General features: G+C 54.0%; 1 protein-coding gene across 2 annotated transcripts; it reads left to right on the top strand.

The window, feature by feature from the left end:
• Positions 1-10088: 10088 nt before the first annotated feature.
• Positions 10089-17590, top strand: ANP32B (acidic nuclear phosphoprotein 32 family member B). Of its 2 annotated transcripts, none has more exons than XM_040537793.1 (7): positions 10089-10307; positions 13455-13604; positions 14066-14188; positions 15304-15502; positions 15838-15959; positions 16398-16452; positions 17300-17590. In XM_040537793.1, exons 1-7 carry the CDS (start codon positions 10254-10256, stop codon positions 17386-17388), a joined length of 792 nt encoding a protein of 263 aa, XP_040393727.1. In that variant the 5' UTR covers positions 10089-10253; the 3' UTR covers positions 17389-17590. The 2 variants fall into 2 exon arrangements, with proteins under 2 accessions (XP_040393727.1, XP_040393726.1); XM_040537792.1 differs by having other exon boundaries at positions 10119-10307; positions 15841-15959.
• Positions 17591-17746: the final 156 nt, after the last annotated feature.

Below are 17746 nucleotides of genomic sequence, written 5' to 3'. Positions count from 1 at the left end.
CAGTCTGAAATCATCAGCGTGCCCCTAGGCAGGTTACCTGCGCACGCGCACACACCCCAATCCTAACCCTGTTTCTCCCAAGGGAGGGACTGAGCTGTACAGCCTTCCTCCGAGATCTGGTTAAAAAACAATAAAACAAATTTCACACAGAAACAAACACTCAGCAAGCTGATGCTGCCTCATTTTCAGGGATTAAATTTGAGCCACTTTTAAACTTTTCCCCAATTGCAGCTATACATTATGTTCCCCAAAATAAATCACACTTCCTCTAGCTACTATATTTTGTTATTTAGTTAAAGAATTGGCTGAATGGGACACCTTTGGGTGACTGCTTTGCAAACCTTTTCCTCTGGAATCCCATTCAGGATACCATGAAAATTGGCAGCGATTATACTTTTCCCAAAGACCAAAATCTTTTTCCTCTACATAAGGTTGGGAGAAGAAGAAACATGTTGCTTTCTTAAACATAAAAGCTTATTATTTGGCCAGCTCCTCCTGTTGGAGCAGGGGAGACACCGGGCTCAGCATCACCAGGCAGGGTCCAACCAAGACCTGAGGTGTCCCCATCCCTGTCTGTGTCCTTACTGAGGGTCACAGCTGCCTCTGCTGTGACATTTCCAGGCATCCTGGGCTGGATTTGCCCTGAGGCCTGGCTCTTTGGGAAGCTTAGCCATTTATTTTTATACTTCTATAAAAAGGAACTCACCTGGGAGATGCCAGGGCTTACAAAAGCCTCACAAATCCACATAGATTTTGAAATGAGAGGGTAATTAACCTCTGAAACAGCTTATCTTACAACACGGTTGAGTCGCCATTACATGCGACTAAGTCAAGGCTGGCTGTCTTTCTAGGACAGAGGCCGCAGCTCGATGCAGGTGCTCAGAGCAGCGAGCTGCTCCCTGCCCCGGATGCCTGCACCACGGTGCTGGAGGAGCTCAGGGGGGAATTTGCTTCTCATTCGATTCCAGCTCCTGAATGAACCATGGGAGTACGAGATGGATGGGCGCGCGTGCTGAAGGAAGGTACCCGGTTCCCCAGGGGATCGCAGTGAGAAGCAAGCGCTGACTCGTCCCTCACACCACGGGGGGAGGCAGCCAAGGGCCAGTCTCCACCAAGGAGGGGATTTGGAAATGAGGCAGGTCATCGCCAGGCACATGATGCCTGGCTCATGCAAACGTCTTTGAAAACAATGAGTTTTCCCACCCCAAAACCTCTGGCATCCTTGGCATGACCAACGCACATGAGCATCACTGATGTGTCCTGTGCTACACAGCAAGTAAGTAACCGGGGAGGATGTCAGGAATCTGCATCTTCCCTGATTCATCAGTAAGCAGCGTTCAGGTCACAGGGAGAGAGGCTGATTTCCTGGTGAGTCTTCCGTCTGGCTCCACCTAATGGCTACAGCCTCCTGCCTGTGGCCAGCAGGGCCTGGGGCTGGGGGGTGGGCTGGAGGGGGGATCCTGCTCAGATGTGTCGCTTCTGCCCCCGGATCCACAGGGAAACCTCACAGGGGAGGTTTGTTCCTCACCCTCTCCCCTCAGCTGTTCCCTCCCTGCTACCCAGGACTGATGCCATTGTGCAGGACCCCACATCCCGGCAGCATCCCGGGCTTTGTGGGGCAGGAGTTGCTGTGACGTGGGAAGCCCCTGGGCCAGCCGGGAGCTGGCGGTGGAAGCGGCTGGGACTTCTGCAGGATCCGAGCCTGCAGCCTCAGGGTCCGGCTGCTCATTGAGCCTGGCCCTCCCCTGCCTTGTCCCATGGCCCCTCGTGTGGAGGTTTCCACCTGGACTGCTGGTGGTGGGGAATTTTGCTTTAAAAAGCCCATCTGGAGAACCTGTGGCTCAAAGACACGTGCCTGCATTTGTTGCCCTGGTCAGTGTGGGGCTGGGACTGCCGGCAGAGGGTCCGGCAGGGTGAGGTGGGAGCGCTGGCGTCCCTCGTCCTAGCCGCTGTTTGCTCAGCACGCGTGAGTCAGAGCCCTGGGGGGGAAGGAGACGAAATGACTTAGCCCAATTCCCACAGCAAGGCAGCGGGCGAATCGGGAAGGGAACCCAGGCATTTTGGTTCCCTGGCACCCTGCTCCATCACTCTGCCTGTGTCCAGGAAGGGCCTGAAGCAGCCCAGACAGGCTCCGTCCTGCTGCCGGCTGCTTTGCTCTGGGTACGTGCCTTTAGCTCCAGGGCTGCAATTTCTTGCTGTCGGGTATAAAAACACAGGGAAGTGACCTGGGAGCCTTTCTAATGCTGAACAATTAGATAATCCCTGTCATCCACAGCTCCACAGGGCAGGAATTGCAGCCTCTGCTTGGTTTGGAAGCTGTTTAGCAAATCATGGTCTGGAAGAAATACCAGCAGCAGGAGACACGCTAAAGCTGGATGAGGTTTGCGCAGCTAAATGAAAGCATTTGTCTCCATTGCTGCTGCACAGCCTAGCGGGAGCAATGTACCCACTCTTATTCACATCTGCAGAGCTGTAAATATCTGTGTTTCTTCACCACACAGGGCAGGGGCTCCAGGCAACCAAAAAGCGTCAGTAGTGACAGCAAAGACGAATCGCACCCCACGCGAGGTGTGGCTTCCAAGTCTCAAATGTCTGCAACACCTGCTCTTTACAACATCGTGGTCCTGTCCTTGTGCAAGCCAGTCTCCAGAGGAGCAGGGCACAAGCCTTGTCAGGCCCTAGAGGGTTGCTCTCAGGGTCCAAGAACAATTCCCCACTAATCCATCATCATTGAGCAATCACCCAGGCACTCTATTATCTTCACTCCAGGCAGGATGCCGTACCAGTCAACCCAATAGTCTTTGCCAATCTGACCACCCCGTGCTTGTTTTGAAATCCAGGCAGGTTTAGAACAAATGGTTTAATTGCTAATAGTAACAGCAATAGTAGTAATAATTAAAGGAAGTTCTCCCAGTGCTGTCATCTGTCACATGCACCGCTCAGGGCAGCCGTGTACACGCTGCAGACTTCGGCTTGCGTAACTCAGCGGGAGGTGCGGGTTGTGTGGGTGCTCAAGCAGGCGCTTTTCTCTTTCTTCCCTTCTTGTAGATGAAAGTACTGGCTATCTACATCAGGAGAGAGAAAATCCCCTTATTCGCAGCAGCACTGTAACAGCTCCAGCAAGGCTCTCCCCACACCGCTGCAGGACATGAGAGCAGCGAGGGCTGCTCAAGTCCTGGAAAGTTTCAAATTTAGCAGAATCCGAGCAGGGCAGCGCCTCTCACCAAATCAAGCCCCTGCATCCTGCAGCCTCTCATTGTTTCTTGCTTGGAGGAATCCTGACTCTAAAGAGACCTGAAAATGGAAAGAGATGAAGAGAAAACTCCTTTTTGCTCAGGCTGAGCCTGTAGCTTTACAGCACAGCTGACAGAAGCTTGGCAGGGCTTTGCACCCAGGTAGTCGTGTTTATCGAACGCTGCAATCCTTTCTCAGAGTGGCGCAAAGCTTTGGCAGGAGCAGAGAGTGATGATTTGTGCAAGTCCTGCGAGACCAAATAGCAGAGTCGGCAACAGGCCTTGGGAACCAGGGGCTTCCTCAGCCAGGACCATCTCTGAGGGCTCGAGGGGAGACCCCCGGCCCCTCTTTACTCTCTGCTGGGCAGAAAGCAGGAGCTGCTGCCTCTATTTCAGGCAGGGAGAATTCCCCAGGGTCCCCCTCCCCATGCACTGCACCTGAAGAAGGACAAGGTAAAGCCTGGGGAATTTGTGCCTTCGTTAAAAATCCACAAGCCCCTAAGAAGGCAGATCAAAGGCTTGCCTCTGACCCTGTTGGTGGCAAGATCCGTCTTTTTGAAGGACTATAAGGAAGAAGTCAGCACCGCTGGAAAAACCTCTTGGAAGAGTTTGTCACCTGAAATAGCAAAGCCTGAGAAGGGCGTGGAAGTGCCACCAGTGCCCACAGAGCAGATCTGCTGGGAGTGCTGGAGGGGCTATGTCCAGCTCTTGTAATTCCCAGTTTGTTGCCTGGCCTCTGAGACCATGAGGGAGACCATCTCCATCCTCTTGCAGCCACTGCCTGGCACAAACTGCCCTCTTCTTTCCTAAAGCAGATGAGTTACTCTCATAGCAGAGAGCATCCTTTGTGGTTCCAACTCAGTCTTGATGGATAACAAGCAATGCCTATGTCCTCCTGCGAGTTATTTAACAACCTCTGCCTCTGTACCCGTGTGCAGGTGATGGCCTGAGCACAGCTGCCTGCACAATAACACACATTCACATCAGGACCACTCCACTCTCTTGTAGCCCCTCTTCTTGGTGGCCTTAATACCAAGATGGATGCATCCCTGGAGGTGGCTCCAAATCCACACACGAGGGTCTGACACTATCCCATCGTGCAGCCGCAGCTGGGGGACACGAAGCGGAGAGTGGCGTGAAGGAGGGAGCCCACAGGGTCCTGCAGCTCCGGTACTGGTGCGTGGCTGCTTCCTAAGCTCAGCTGCACCCCAAGCAGCACCCGTGTGAGCGGGTTTCTGCCCACACCCTCTGCAGGGAGGGCGAGGGTTGCACAACGCCCGGTGACAGCGGAGGAGGCTGCTCTGGGAACCCAGCCCCCAGGCTAGGTCCTTGCCTATCTCCGCAGCGCAGCCCCACTGAGATTCGGCATTGCGATGGGAACAGGGAGATGGAGCCATCCCACCTCTCCCCGTAGCACCCGTGGGACTATTACCCAATGAGCAGAGTTTCCCAAATCCTCTTTGCATGTCCTGAAAACTCATGGCATCCAACGTGCAGAGCACAGCGGCCCCCATCACGCTCGGGGCTTTGCGGAGGTGATGAGGACAAGCTCCAGCACATCTGGAGATGCTCTTGTTGTGGTGTTGCTCCTGCGAATAACAAGAACATGAGCACAAACTCTGCAAATCAGGGGCAAGGGCAGCTTTGGCTGAGCTGTGCTGTGACAGTGGAGAAGTTCTGATTTTTCCCAACTGTCTGTAGAGGCCTGAAATTCAGACAAGCCAAATAGGTGGAGGGGCAGGATGCTTTTAAGCCTGGTAGCAGGACTTTTTGTGGTGTCAGAGACGAGGCTTAGTGAGGGCTGTAAAGCCTGACCCAGGGAAGGGGATTTCTGCTGGAAAGACCCCAGGGTTCACACATCAGTGGCCATGCTGCACGAGCTGGCAGAGTCTTGATGCAGTCAAACACAGCCCAGGTAGCAGGAAAATGGTGCAGGGGCAGGGATGCAGTGGGTGTTAGGGATATTTCAAAGGGTATTGTTTCAACCGTATTTTTTAGATACAAAGCAATGATCAGCGGCATTTGAGAATCCTATACGTGGACCTTGTGTCTGTTTGCTTGCATGTGTCCTAAGTCTTCTGGGCTGAAGTGTCCAACACAGCTCCTGGGGGACGAGGGGTGTTTCACGGGGCAGCCCTGGAGGTGTCCGTGCCAGCAGACCCAGTCACACTTAATCCCAGCATTAGAGGTGCATCTCGGTGCCTGAGGCACCTGAAGTTTATTTCCTGCCTGTGTCGCGTGCTTTCTGTAAGCTCCTTGGGACAGGTTTTCTCTGTGGTCTCCCTGGATGTTGACTCCTCACAGGGGATCCAAAATCCTGCGGTGCACACAGCAGTAATAGCCATAATGATAGTTCCTAGCGCTGTTATTGTTTGGTCCGGCTGAGCTGGGAGACATTACAGAGCTGGCAAAAACAGTAATTATCTGTTGCCTTCCTTTTTTTTTTTTTTTTTTTTTAAGCCAAGTATTGCAAACAGCCCGGGGGTGCTGGGTCAGAGCAGAGGTGATAACTGCATGTGTGGGGTGAGGTGAGTGCTGCAGCTGGGCTGCAGGAAGCCCCGTCTCCCCAAATCCCACCCCAGGCACATCCCTGCTGCCTCTCCCCGTTCTCCCTGCGGCTGTAGCGGGACATGTTCCCACCTGTTTCCAGGCGCTGATGGGGTGGGAATGATGCTGAGTGTAGCTGCTGGGAGAAGCTGGCCCAAAAGGCGCTGGCTCCCTGCAGGGTGGTGGAGGACAAACAGCTTCCCCACTATGGGGCTCAGCTTCCCTATCAGAAAGTTCGAACAGTGGATGGCAAGGTGCCTCCAGATCTGCTTTGAGATAGGAGCTGGGTGATGTTATATGGTTACACTGGCATAAGGATGCCAGTATCCACAGCTAATTACTGCAAGGCAAAGCTAATTAGTGCAGAATAGAGAGAATAAACCATCCTGGGCTGAGGAACCCTCGGACTGGGATAAAAAATAATGTATGGAGAGAGTCCGAAGGAACCAGCAGGTGACTGCCACCTGGGTGTTTCAAACGAGATACAGCCTCTGTTGGGAGTTGCAGGGCAGGACAAATAATTTCCAGGGAGAATGGCTGGATTTTCTTTTACACTCAGGGACTGGCAGATAAGGCACAAACTGCAAAGCTTTCAAGGCCCTTGCTGTGCAAAAAGCTCAGGGTAGATAGGCTGATGTCCCTGGAGCTCCGTTAAGAGAATCACCAATAAAAGAGTAACACTGCAAATATGAGAGAATCGTGACTTTATCCCACGCTGGGGAAATACTATGCATAGGCTGGAGTGCCAGCCCTGCGCCTCTATCTCTGCCTGTGGATGAATTCTGCCTGCTTTCGGAGGCACAGTGTTCAGGTCACAGCCAGCTCGGGCTGAATCTCACTCTGGATGTGCCCCCTTCTCCCTGCCAGCTTTGGGAGCCCCCAGACAACAACTCCTGTTTCAGGCACTTCAGCCCAGTGCCTGGAGCGAGGCTGGAGGGAGGCATCCAAACCCCTTGGGCACGTCTGTTGTGCTCCAAAAACCTAAGGGCTGCCTGGTGGGCATAGAACCATGGAATGGTTTGGGTTGGAAGGGACCTCAAAGCCCACCCCATCCCACCCCTGCCATGGGCACGACCTCCCCACCAGCCCAGGCTGCCCCCAGCCCCATCCAGCCTGGCCTTGGGCACTGCCAGGGATGGGGCACCCACAGCTCCTCGGGGCAGCCTCAGCCACGGCCTCACCACCCTCAGAGGGAAGAATTTCTTCCTTCTATCTGATCTAAATCTCCCCTCTTTTCATTTCACCACCTCCCCCTTGTCCTATCCCTACACCCCCTGACACAGAGTCCCTCCCCGTCTCTCCTGCAGCCCCTTTAGGCACTGGCAGGCCGCTGTGAGGTCTCCCTGGAGCCTTCTCTCTCCATCCTGTCCTCGTAGCAGAGCTGCTCCAGCTCTCGAGCCGCTGACCGCAGGACGAGGGTTGCAGAGGGTGGGCTGGAGGCACCAGCTCCGGCTGTATCCCACATCAGGATCGCTTTGCGGCTGCCCCACGGGGATGGCAGGGGCTCTCCCCACGCAGAGGCGTTTGCTCCCGCTCCCACCTTCCTGGATTTCCCCAGGGTAGCCCCAGGCCCCTTTGGGGCCGGGGTTTAGCCTGCAGAGGACCGCGGCCGGGCGCCGGTCCCCGCAGCGCCGGGGGGATGCTTCCCTCTGCCGGCACCGCCGCGTCTCTGCAGCGAGGAGAGCCCAGCCCCGGCCGGGGGCAGCACCTCGAGCCCTGCAAGAGTCAGGGCCCCAGGTCCCAGCTAGGAAACAAGAAGAAAAAAAAAGGAAGTCTAGGGAATTTCTTCTAAAGGCTGCCGAGGACTGGGTTAGCTTTATTCGCCTCCTTCTTGGTGAGGGGGCACACGGTCTCAGGTTTTCTGGTCTCCCAGTCCATGCCTTATTTGCTTGTAAATCTCCAATAAAATTGCTTGATCACATCCTCCAGTTATGGGGGAAGATCCCTGCATCTTCCTGAGATCTGCAGAAGGTCTCAGGAGTGAGATGCACTGGCGAACTGGCTGCATGCTGGTTCACGCAGGGACCGTCTCTCCATCCAGGGCTGGCAGGAGGGTGCCTGCAGGAGAAGTTGTTGTAGGTGTCCCCACAGCTCTCCTGTGGCTGGATCCCAGTCTGTCCCAGCAGGACCAGCTGCTGGGAATCTACAGCAGCCGGGAGATCTGGGGGATCTCATTCCTGTTCTGAGGTCACAAAAGAGTGATGTGATGTGGAAGTCCTCGTGGTGCATGGAGCGGTAACGGCCCGGTCGTACAGGATTCACTCCGTCGAGGCACTAGGCTAGGAACGAAGTAGCTGAAGCAGTGCAAAGCACAGACATAATATCATGTTGTATAATAGACAGATAATATGGTGTTCTGAGCATCTGTGCTCCAGCTTGCATGAAAAGCCCCAGACCTGAATTTCGACCCATGTCAGCATTTATGGTCCAGCCTTCCAGTTGCTGTCACTTGCACAGTAAATTACCAGCTTCATGTAAATGTGCCCAAACGCAGAAAGTTTAGATCAGTTTAAATGCATCTACCAGACATCAAATACCAGACACAGCTTTAAAATCAATTCAGTTAAATCAGAGCAGGGTTTTGTATTTTAAGACAAACATAAAACGCCGCTTCTGAGGAACCCAGTGCAGTGAATCCCAAGGGAGGGGAGATAAAGCCACCCTGGGATGGGCGGAGGGGGGGGACAGGGGGAGGGAAGCATTGTTTTCTACAAAGAACAGGAAACGAGCCTCAAAGAGTACATGAAAGAGACCTTAAAACAAATGCAGATCAGCAAGGGGGGGGGGAGCCTCTCCCCTCATCTCCCAGCTGCTCTGCCCAGGGGCAGCCTGCAGATCTGCTGCTTTTAGCAGAGGGGGCTCCCGGTGGGGAGGGTACAAGGGTGCCGGGAGCTGCTGTCCCCTCCCGGGGCAGGGCTCCATGAAGCCCCAGAGGAGCCTGAGGAGCCAGGATTCACCCAGTGAAAGCGGGCCCCATGCTCTGCTTCACCCACGGGGATGCAATTAATGGAGCTTGGCCAAAGCCACGCTTCACGCCCTGGGACGGGGCAACTGGGCAACACTTTGGGCTTTGCCACAAGGCTGCTCTCCCTGCTCGCCCAATGCATGGGCACGTATAGTCCTCTGCAGCGCTCACGTGCCTCTGCGCAGCTCTGGTGACAGGGCAGCTCAAGGAGAGGGGACACCGACACGGTGCCCACGGGCTGCTCACCTTGTGGCAGAGAGCCTGGAGCTCTCTGGCACGCAGCGGGGCCAGAGAAATGGAGACATGGTCGGCAAGGGGAGATTGCAGAGGCCAAAATGTACCATCTCTCAATGCAGTTCTTCATGAAAATGCCTGTCGCTTCTCCAAAATAGCCCTGCTTTGGGCCCCTTCAGAGGTTCAAGCCCTCTGCTGAACATGGCCACTTCCTTCTGCTACTCCTAATAAAACATGGTTCATGTTAGAGCCAACTGGCAGAAACGAACAGTAACGCACCAGAAAGCCATTTCCTCACATAGGAGGAGAGCCGGTGGCCTGCTGCCAAAGGGGACAATGAGGGACTCTAGGGCTAGTCCTGCAAGCCCTCGTGTTCCTGTTTACGTGGAGCCCGGGTAGTCGATCAGAGAGCTTTCCCTGCATGTTTTTAAGGTAACGTTTAACGAAGTCACCCACAGCAGTGCCACATCCCAGAGGGATCTGCAGGAAGAGGCTGCGTGTGTGGCAAGCGCAGAGGGCAGTGCTGTGTCCTGGCCAGGCGTCGCCATTACTGGGACCCTGACTCGTCCCTGAGGCCCTGCTGGGGGTCCCTGGGGGCGGTGGCCGGAGCTGGGAGGTGAAACACCGTGGTGACCCTGTTGGCGGCAGAGAGGTCCTGTGGTGACCTTGTGCTGGTTTGAACAGGGCTGGGGCAGAGCCCCACAGGGCCTCATGTACCCTGTGACCGATGCCAGCGGGGCCGCCTGAGCTCTCTCGGTCAGACACTACCAGGAACAGCACGGGCGGGTGCCACAGGCCTGGAGGTCAGCCCCCTACCCCCAGACACCACGCCTGAAGGACTGGGACAGACCCCATCCAGCCTGCGAGCCCCGCGGGCCCCTCTCAGTGTCCCCATAACAAGATGGATCCACGAGGGCTGCGTGCGTGTGGCTGCGAGCCGAGATCCGGGGACGGGGACGGAGGGGGGTGAAGGACGAGCCGCCACCCCTCGAACCCCGCTCCCCGCACCCCGTTTTGCCGGGGGCCGCCCCCCGAGCCCCCCAGGCCCCGAGGCGGCCGAGGCCGGGCAGGGGGCGCTGCCGTGCGGCGGGGCCGGGGGCTGCGCGGTGCGGCGCGGCGCGGGGCCGCCAGGGGGCGCGGCGCGGGGCCGCCTTTGTTGCCGTTGGCGCCTTCCTCTATATAAGCGGCGGCCGTGCGCGGGCTCGGCTCGGCTCGGTTCGGCTCGGTGCGAGGGTTTTGCGGCTCGGCTCGGCCCGGCACGGCACGGCGGGAGGATGGAGATGAAGAAGCGGCTCACGCTGGAGCTGCGCAACAAGAAACCGGGCGAGGTACCGCGGCCGCATGGCGGGGAAGGGAGAGGGGAGAGGGAAAGGCAGCGGGGCCCGGCCCGGCTCGGCTCGGCCTGGGGACCACGTACCGCTGGGGGCGGCGGCGGGGGGGAGGCGGCGGCGCTATGTCGGGGCGGCTGCACGGGGCCGCAGCGGGGCCCGAGCTGCGCTCCCCCGAGCCCCGGGGCCGCCGCTGTGCCCGTGCCTGGGAGCTCGCCCGGGATGGCTGCGGGCGGCGGGCGGCGCCGGGCTGAGATGGCTCCCGCTGCTCCGGGGCCGCCTAACATGGCCGGAGCGGCCCCGCGCACGCGGCTCGGCCATGTTAGGGGCGGCCCCGGGGCGCCGCCGGCCCCCGCCGCCCTTCCCGCCGCCCGCGGGCGCCATGGAGGGGCCTGGGCGGGCCGCGGGGGCCCGGGGCGAGGCCTCCGGGCTGAAGGAACGGGGGGAGGGAGAGGGGTGGGGAAGGGGCCGCTGGTGGGTGCTCCCCCGGGGTCCCGGCCGCGCAGGGTGCCCGCAGCAGGCTGGATTGCTTCCGCGGGTGTGTGTGGGTGCCTCCGGGCTCGCCCCTCTGCAGGCAGGGGCTCTCCGAGCACGGCCATGCGCTGCTCCTCCGCCAGAGCCTCCTCCAGCCCCGGCCTGCAGTACCGCCGAGCTCCCGCTGCGGGTTGGGGTACGGGGGAAGGCTCCGTGCCATCTCCTGGGCCTTTTCTGGCTAACGAGAGGGACGTGGGGCGCGCTTCCAGCCCCCGGGGTGCTGCTTCCAGGGCACCGCAACACTCCAGAGGAGCAGCGCAGGCTGTGCTTTCCCCACCGCTGGTGATTCACGGCCCCTTCGCTCCTGCGCAGAAGCAGCCAGGGCTGCGTGGGCTCGCTGCACAAGCCCTGCACGGGGTGTCCTGGTAGAGGAGAGAACGTGGCTGTTGACATCAGGGGTGGAAATTCCCGTGCTCGGGCCACATGTGTGTGAGCGGAGTTTCTGAAGGTTGCTGGTCAACTTCTCAGAGGGGAGGAATTTTGGTGCCATGGCAGGGACGTGAGGAATCGTGGAGGTGCTGTGCTAAATCCCCCTAACCTAAAAAATAAAAAAATAAAAAATGAGGTGATAGCTGAGCTGCATTAAATCACTTTGCTGCTCAGTTTCCTTTGCTGTACTTCTCCGGTGCCTCCTTGGCTGAACTTTCTGCTTCCCAGTGCCTGCCTGTGGCTAGTACGTCCTTCACACAGCAGAGGAATGATGTCTCCTCATCTGGTGGGGCCAGTTAAACTGCCTCGCTGCTGGAGTGATTAGATCAAGCTGTCCACAGTGGTCAGCTGAGGCTTGAGGGTTGGATTTTTGCAGCTTTCCAAAGCATTTGTGTTGTCCTTTCAGCCTCTGCTCCTGGGAGCTGGCTCACTGCCTCTGTACTCAGCGGGCAGTGCTTCAGAAACAAGGCCTGCCCTTATCTGAGGCCAGCCTTGTGGCCCCACTGGCATTCTTATAGCAAGATAGCTGTGGCTGTCACCTAGCTCTTTTGACAGATCACTGTGTCTCTGCAGCATGCTGCCATGGGCAGCTTAAAATCAAGCTGGGGCATAAGGAAAAAAAGGCTGTAAATGGAGGTTGTGGTAGAGGTTAAAGCCTTCACGGATGGTAAAGGAACTTGCAGAACAAGAATGTTTTGAGGAGTAGAAGTGTCCCTTCAAGGCTTCCAGCTGCAGGTTTCCTCTTGTTTGACACCAGGAATTCGAGTGAGTGGCATGCTGGGGAAACGAGCAGGCTCAGAGTGTGCGTGCCCCACAGCCGAGGCTGGTACGAGCCAGTACTGCTGCTGGAAGAAGCAGTCCTGGCTGCTCAGTCCTGTTCTGCTGTTGCGCTGCCAGCTGCAGCGTTTGTTCTGCCATCCAGGGCAAGGTGCTGGTCCAAGTTAAAGCTGGTCTCTTCGCAGGTAGGTTGGTTCTTAACCTAGTAATGTTCACTCTCACCTCTGTGGCCACACCAACCAAGTGGCAGCTGTGAAGTGCTGGCTTTGGTTGCCTTTATGCTGGGGGACTGAGTCTTAGTTTAGTCAGACTTTTGTCTGAGGAGCAAAGTGAGTTCAACTGCAAAACTCCTGGTTGAGCTTGTTCGCTGCTGAGCTTAGAGCCCTGACCAGTACAGCCACTTCTGGAGTTTGTGTTAACTCATTCTGAGCTTTCAGGGCTGCCCTGGCAACTTCACAGCACAAGAAAGTCTGCTTCTAGTAGGGCAAAGTGAATTTCAACTTCTGGCTGATGTGAGCAGGAGAGGTAAAATTGGAGAGCTGCAGAGGAGGAATTTGGAGAGCATCACGAGCTTTCTGGCCAAGACTAATTTTTGCAATGTGCTGTGAAGAATGTGTGGGGTAAAAGCAAGTTTTGGGAATGGCCCATGAGAACTGGAGCTGGAGCATTCTGTGCTTCAGGGAGAGAGGATGGTGCCAGGTATGTCTGCCCTTTGGGTGTCTGGAGGGGGGGGGAGCAGATCACTGCTGTGCTTTATGGTTGTAATGGCACAAGGGATTTTGTGCTGAATTACCAGGAATAGATTACTTCTCTGTATGTAGTTTGTGCTTGGCAAAATAGCATATGCCATCAGTGGCCCCCTCATGAAGGGCTTGGAGGTTTTGGAGAGTAGAGCTTTTGCTCTGTGCTGAGACTTTTACTAGGAACATATGCTTTCAGTGAAACAAATCCTCTGGGGGCAGGTTTTCCAGTGCCCAAGGCAGGCCTAGTGTTGTGGGGAGAGCTGAAGAGGACGACAGAACCAGGTGATGTTTGGCTTTTGATTAGTTCAGCCTGAAGTGCAACTCTGGAAGCTTTTTGAGGCCTTGTGTGCAAGATGCTTTGCAGCTTCATGGTTCAGCCCCTGAAGGTTTCCTAGTAGAGAAGGCAGACCTTGGCTGGAATCATATGGTCTGGTACACAGCTTGTGCTTAGAGGGTAAAATCCTTGCTGCAGTTACAGATGCTGGCTTTGTGCTCTTACAAAAATTACTTGGCTTTTAAGACCTCGGGTGCTCCTTAAGGTGACTAGGGGGGACTTTCAGATGTGCATGCTGCTATGAAATGTCAGTCACTCGGCCTAATGTCAGCTTGGTAGACTTGAGGTGAGGCTTGACTTGGGAATGCTTCTGAGTGTTTCTGTTGGTAGGTGAAGGAGCTGGTTCTTGATAACTGCCGTTCGGACGATGGGAAGATCGTTGGTCTCTCTTCAGATTTTGAGAACCTGGAGTTCCTCAGCATGATCAACATCAACTTGCTGTCTGTCTCCAATCTACCCAAGCTTAACAAACTGCGGAAGGTGAGTCAAACCTGTGGTCCTATCTCTCAGCAGTCCTTGTTCTGAGACCTTGCTGCCCTGGTGAGAACATCTTTTCCTGCATCAGCCAGGAAAGACCATTTGATTCTGCTCTTTCCTTTGAGGCCTGTAAGCTGTGTGAGAGAGGTTGTTTTCTAATATTTCAGAGTATTTTTGAGCTCATATTTTTAACATCATTTCTCTCTTGCTTTTGTTATGTTGCTGTTGAAAACTTCAGTAACGTATTTTAGATTTTAGAAATTGCAGTTAGATAGCAGGATATGTAATCCTGCAGTACACAGGTGGCTGGGACTGCTATGTTAGCTTGCAGAAAAAGGGTCTCAAAACTGGAACTGCTTCTCTAATGAACGGGGTTCTGTTGTAGTCTGGTTGTCAGGGAATTTTATTCCCTGTGTCAGAAGCTGAAAAACACTTTGTGACCATATGATGCTTCCTCCTGGCAGCTGGAGCTGAGTGATAACCGGATTTCTGGTGGCCTTGAAGTTCTAGCAGAGAGAACTCCTAACCTGACACACTTGAATCTAAGCGGCAACAAGATCAAAGACATCAATACTCTGGAGCCCTTGGTGAGTGAAAGGCTGTGCTGGGATCTAAGGGATGACATTTCCTTTGGGGAGCATGTCTGTGCAGCAGAAGTCCAACATCTTGGTAACTGTTCCAACAGCACTTCGTGGTTCTGATGGGAACAGATGAGTGGGTCCAATTTGAGGCTGGGCTAATAGTTAATGGCTCCACTGTCTGGAAAACCAGCAGCCAGTTGCTAAAAGAAGCATGAAATTGGGCTGGATGAGTAAAACTGTGGATGCAGTGCTCAGTGTCCATCTGAGAAAGGACCGTTAATGGGTCGGATGCAGTTTGAGGTAGGTGGCACCTGGGGTGTCATGGAGATGAGTTGCTTGGACACCAGTGAGGGTTTCCATTGCATCAGTCCAAAGATGCTGTCCTGCTGGGCTGTGACCCTCGCACTCAGGGTGCTGTCACACCTTGCATTGCAGGGGGTTCCTGTTATAAATGCAGAAACACATCCCTGGTGCATCTAAACTGCCCCGAAGAAGGCTCTTGCCTTGTCATCTAGACTCTGTAGTTGTGAAAGGCCTGATCTTGGGTCTTTGCCTCTGTAGCTATTGCCTTTGGTCCCTCCATCCCTTCCAGAAAGAGCTTGCAACTGCTCTCCTTTACTTGGCCTGGTGCACAGTGCGATAGCCTGTTTGGAAGAGCTGCTGTGGCTGTGCTGAAAGGCACATCAGGTTTAGTCTGCAGACACCGTGTTCTGGTCTGCTGCCTGTATTGTGCTCTCTGGGATGTTGCCTGATGTTTTTGGGCAGCGTGAGTCTGATTCAGTGATCCCTCCTGCTTTGTGGGAGCTGGGCACTGTGTGCTTGTTGCCTGCTTCGTCCAGGAGGAATTAAGATTCCCATATGGCTTCAAAGGGAGCTGTCTTCAAGGAGGGGAAGCTGTAGGACAGAGCAGCTGGAAAAAAGGAGTTGTATCTTAGTGTGAATGTTGTCCTACACTTAGCAAAAGCAGCAACTTATCTCCACCAGGGGAGCACAAGGTGAAAATAATGCATGCAAAGACCGTTTTGTCGTAGGTATGGGTAGTAAACCAGCTGTATTCTGATGGCTGCGTGATCCTCTAGTACTGTTCATTTGTAAATGATCTACTGACTTGATCTTTGCAGAAAAAGTTGCCACACCTGCATAGTCTGGACCTCTTCAACTGCGAGGTGACAATGCTCATCAACTACCGGGAGAGTGTGTTCACCCTTCTGCCCCATCTCACCTACCTAGATGGATTTGATGCTGATGACCAGGAAGCCCCTGACTCAGACCCTGAAGCAGATGGGGATGGACTGGAAGATGAGTATGAGAATGGGGAAGGTAAGGATTTTCTCCTCCTGGCTTTCTTGCTGGGGAACAACCCCTTTTTCCCTTCTGCATGATTGTGTTGCTAAAAAAAATAATACCGATAATAACTCCCTGCTTAAGCAGGGGCTGTCTGGACAACCCCTCCCCATTCCTTCCTTTGGCAGGCAGCATGAGAAGTGAGACTTGCTGCAGGCTGACAGGGCTTGTTGCTGGCACTCCCTGTGCATGCTTGTTCTCTGTGATTTCCTGGCTATTGCTCATGTAGTGCTGCAGTAGGAGGTGTTAGTGTACCGTCTGGGAATAGCAAGTATTTTGAAACTGTAATGCTTACCTTCATCTTTTGATAGAAGGTGAGGAAGAGGATGATGATGATGAGGAAGATGATTTGGATGAAGAAGTCATTGATGAAGAAGATGATGAAGATGATGACCTGGAAGGTGAAGAGGAGGAGGATGGAGTAGATGATGAGGTGAGACTTTCTGTTGTCAGTGTACATCTGCAGCAGTGTTGGCATGTTTGATAGTGTGTTTGTCCCTTAATCTTGTGACCCATCTGACCAGGTGTCAGATGCTTCTTCATGGGCAGATCCAAGGGGTCCTGCCCTGGGCTCTGGCTTTTCCCATCTTGCTACCTTTTGACTCCATCCAATGAGTTTGCCTGTTCAATATTTGTTTACTGCTTGGTTTGGTACTTCTGTGACTTCAAGTGATAAAACTGTACACCCCCTCACTTCTAAGGGGTGCAAGAGGCTATTGAGGAAACACAAGCTTCTCCATGCTCAGCTTGTACCTGTCACCCGTAGGTTAGAGTAAGGCAGGAGAAGAGGTGAAGGAAAGCGTGGTTACAGAATTACACCTTGCTCATGGGACTGTGGCTTGTGTAACAAGGTGTCTTGTTTTGATTCCAGGAGGAAGATGAGGAGGAAGACGGTGAGGATGAAGAAGAAGATGAAGCTGATGATGGTAAGTTGAATTCTAACACTGTTTGCAAAGCTGCCTTGACAGTCTTGCGCATTCTCTGGATTCTAAGAGCTTCCCAAGCTTCTGTGCTGTTGTTGCCTTCAGCTTTTCCTTGATAAGTGCAGTGCTCCTACTTGTGGGCACTGCTAAGCTGCTGCTCATGCCTGAGCTGACTACAGTATAACATCTATAACCTAAGGGTCATGGGGTGGTGATGGGGAAACAAGTTTCAGTGCCTGTTAATGCTTACTGAGCTGGGTAGGTGTGCCAAATAGTAGAGGTAAATTGTCTAGGGAACCAGTTCTGAGTAGCCGGACCTGATAGTTCTTGCAGGATTAGGGCTTCTGTCATGGAAGCTCATGTTAGCAGACTTTGTGAGGAGATGCTCTTGAATGCTCACATGTTCCTCTCTCCTGTCAGCTACAGAGAGGGTAGTAAACCTGAACTCGATTTGAGTCCACACTCCTTTAGTTCTAACAGGGTGTAAGCATCCAAATTAATGTTGATAGAATATAGTGGCTGCCATGACTTTAAATGACCTTGCATCAGTTTGGTTAGAAATGACCGAATTCTACAGATCCTATACTTTTGAGAGCGCTCAAACAAATCTTTTGAAGCACTCGATGAAATGTGGGATGCTTAGAGGGCATAAAAAATAGTTAATGTCTCATGCGAGTCTGTGCTTTTTAGTAGCATGGGAAGCTGAGCAGGGTGGATCTCTGTTCTGTAATGGTGAGAGTCTAGTCTGTGCTTGTTCACTGGCAAGCTGTGGCTAATGCAGCTTGTAGCCACAGTTTGAGTGCTGTTCCACAAGACTGAACAGAGCTTCATGCTTCACCTCTTTTTGCAGACCTTCCACGAGGGGAAAAGAGAAAACGAAATCTAGAGGATGAAGGAGAGGAAGATCCAGAAGACGAAGAGGATGATGAGGATGACTGATCCCAGCAAGCCAATCAGTTTTACAGACTATGACTGTGCTCGTCTTAACTTCCCCGTTGTGTCTATGTGAGACTGTAAATCCCCGTCTCCCACTCCTCCCCCCTTTGTATGGCTGCAGCGTCCACAATATATTTTTTTAAGATGTAGAATACTGTAGGCATTCAGGGGAATCTTCCATACAAGGCTCTCTTTCTCACAAGTATCTCATGACCAAAGGCTTTCTCCGTTCTGTGGTTTGTGCAGCAGTTTGCAAAAAAAAAAAAAATTCCTCCTAGGGTATCTTTCATGTCTGAAATCAGCCTTGCCACACTGGACCCAGAGCTCCAGCTCGCCACCCTGCCTGACAGCAAAGAAGGCG

The sequence above is a fragment of the Cygnus olor genome, chromosome 26, assembly GCF_009769625.2.
Source record: "Cygnus olor isolate bCygOlo1 chromosome 26, bCygOlo1.pri.v2, whole genome shotgun sequence".
In the NCBI taxonomy this organism is placed as follows: domain Eukaryota; kingdom Metazoa; phylum Chordata; class Aves; order Anseriformes; family Anatidae; genus Cygnus; species Cygnus olor.
The sequence above is the reverse complement of the archived record's forward strand: the minus strand, read 5'-3'. Positions and strand labels throughout refer to the sequence as shown.

Bases quoted from the DNA above. Each gene is read 5' to 3' on its own strand.
- ANP32B (XM_040537793.1), top strand. From the start codon at position 10,254: ATGGAGATGAAGAAGCGGCTCACGCTGGAGCTGCGCAACAAGAAACCG. The intron at 15,503-15,837 runs GTAAGGATTTTC...ATCTTTTGATAG, and splicing joins TGAGTATGAGAATGGGGAAG to AAGGTGAGGAAGAGGATGAT. The intron at 15,960-16,397 runs GTGAGACTTTCT...TTTTGATTCCAG, and splicing joins AGGATGGAGTAGATGATGAG to GAGGAAGATGAGGAGGAAGA.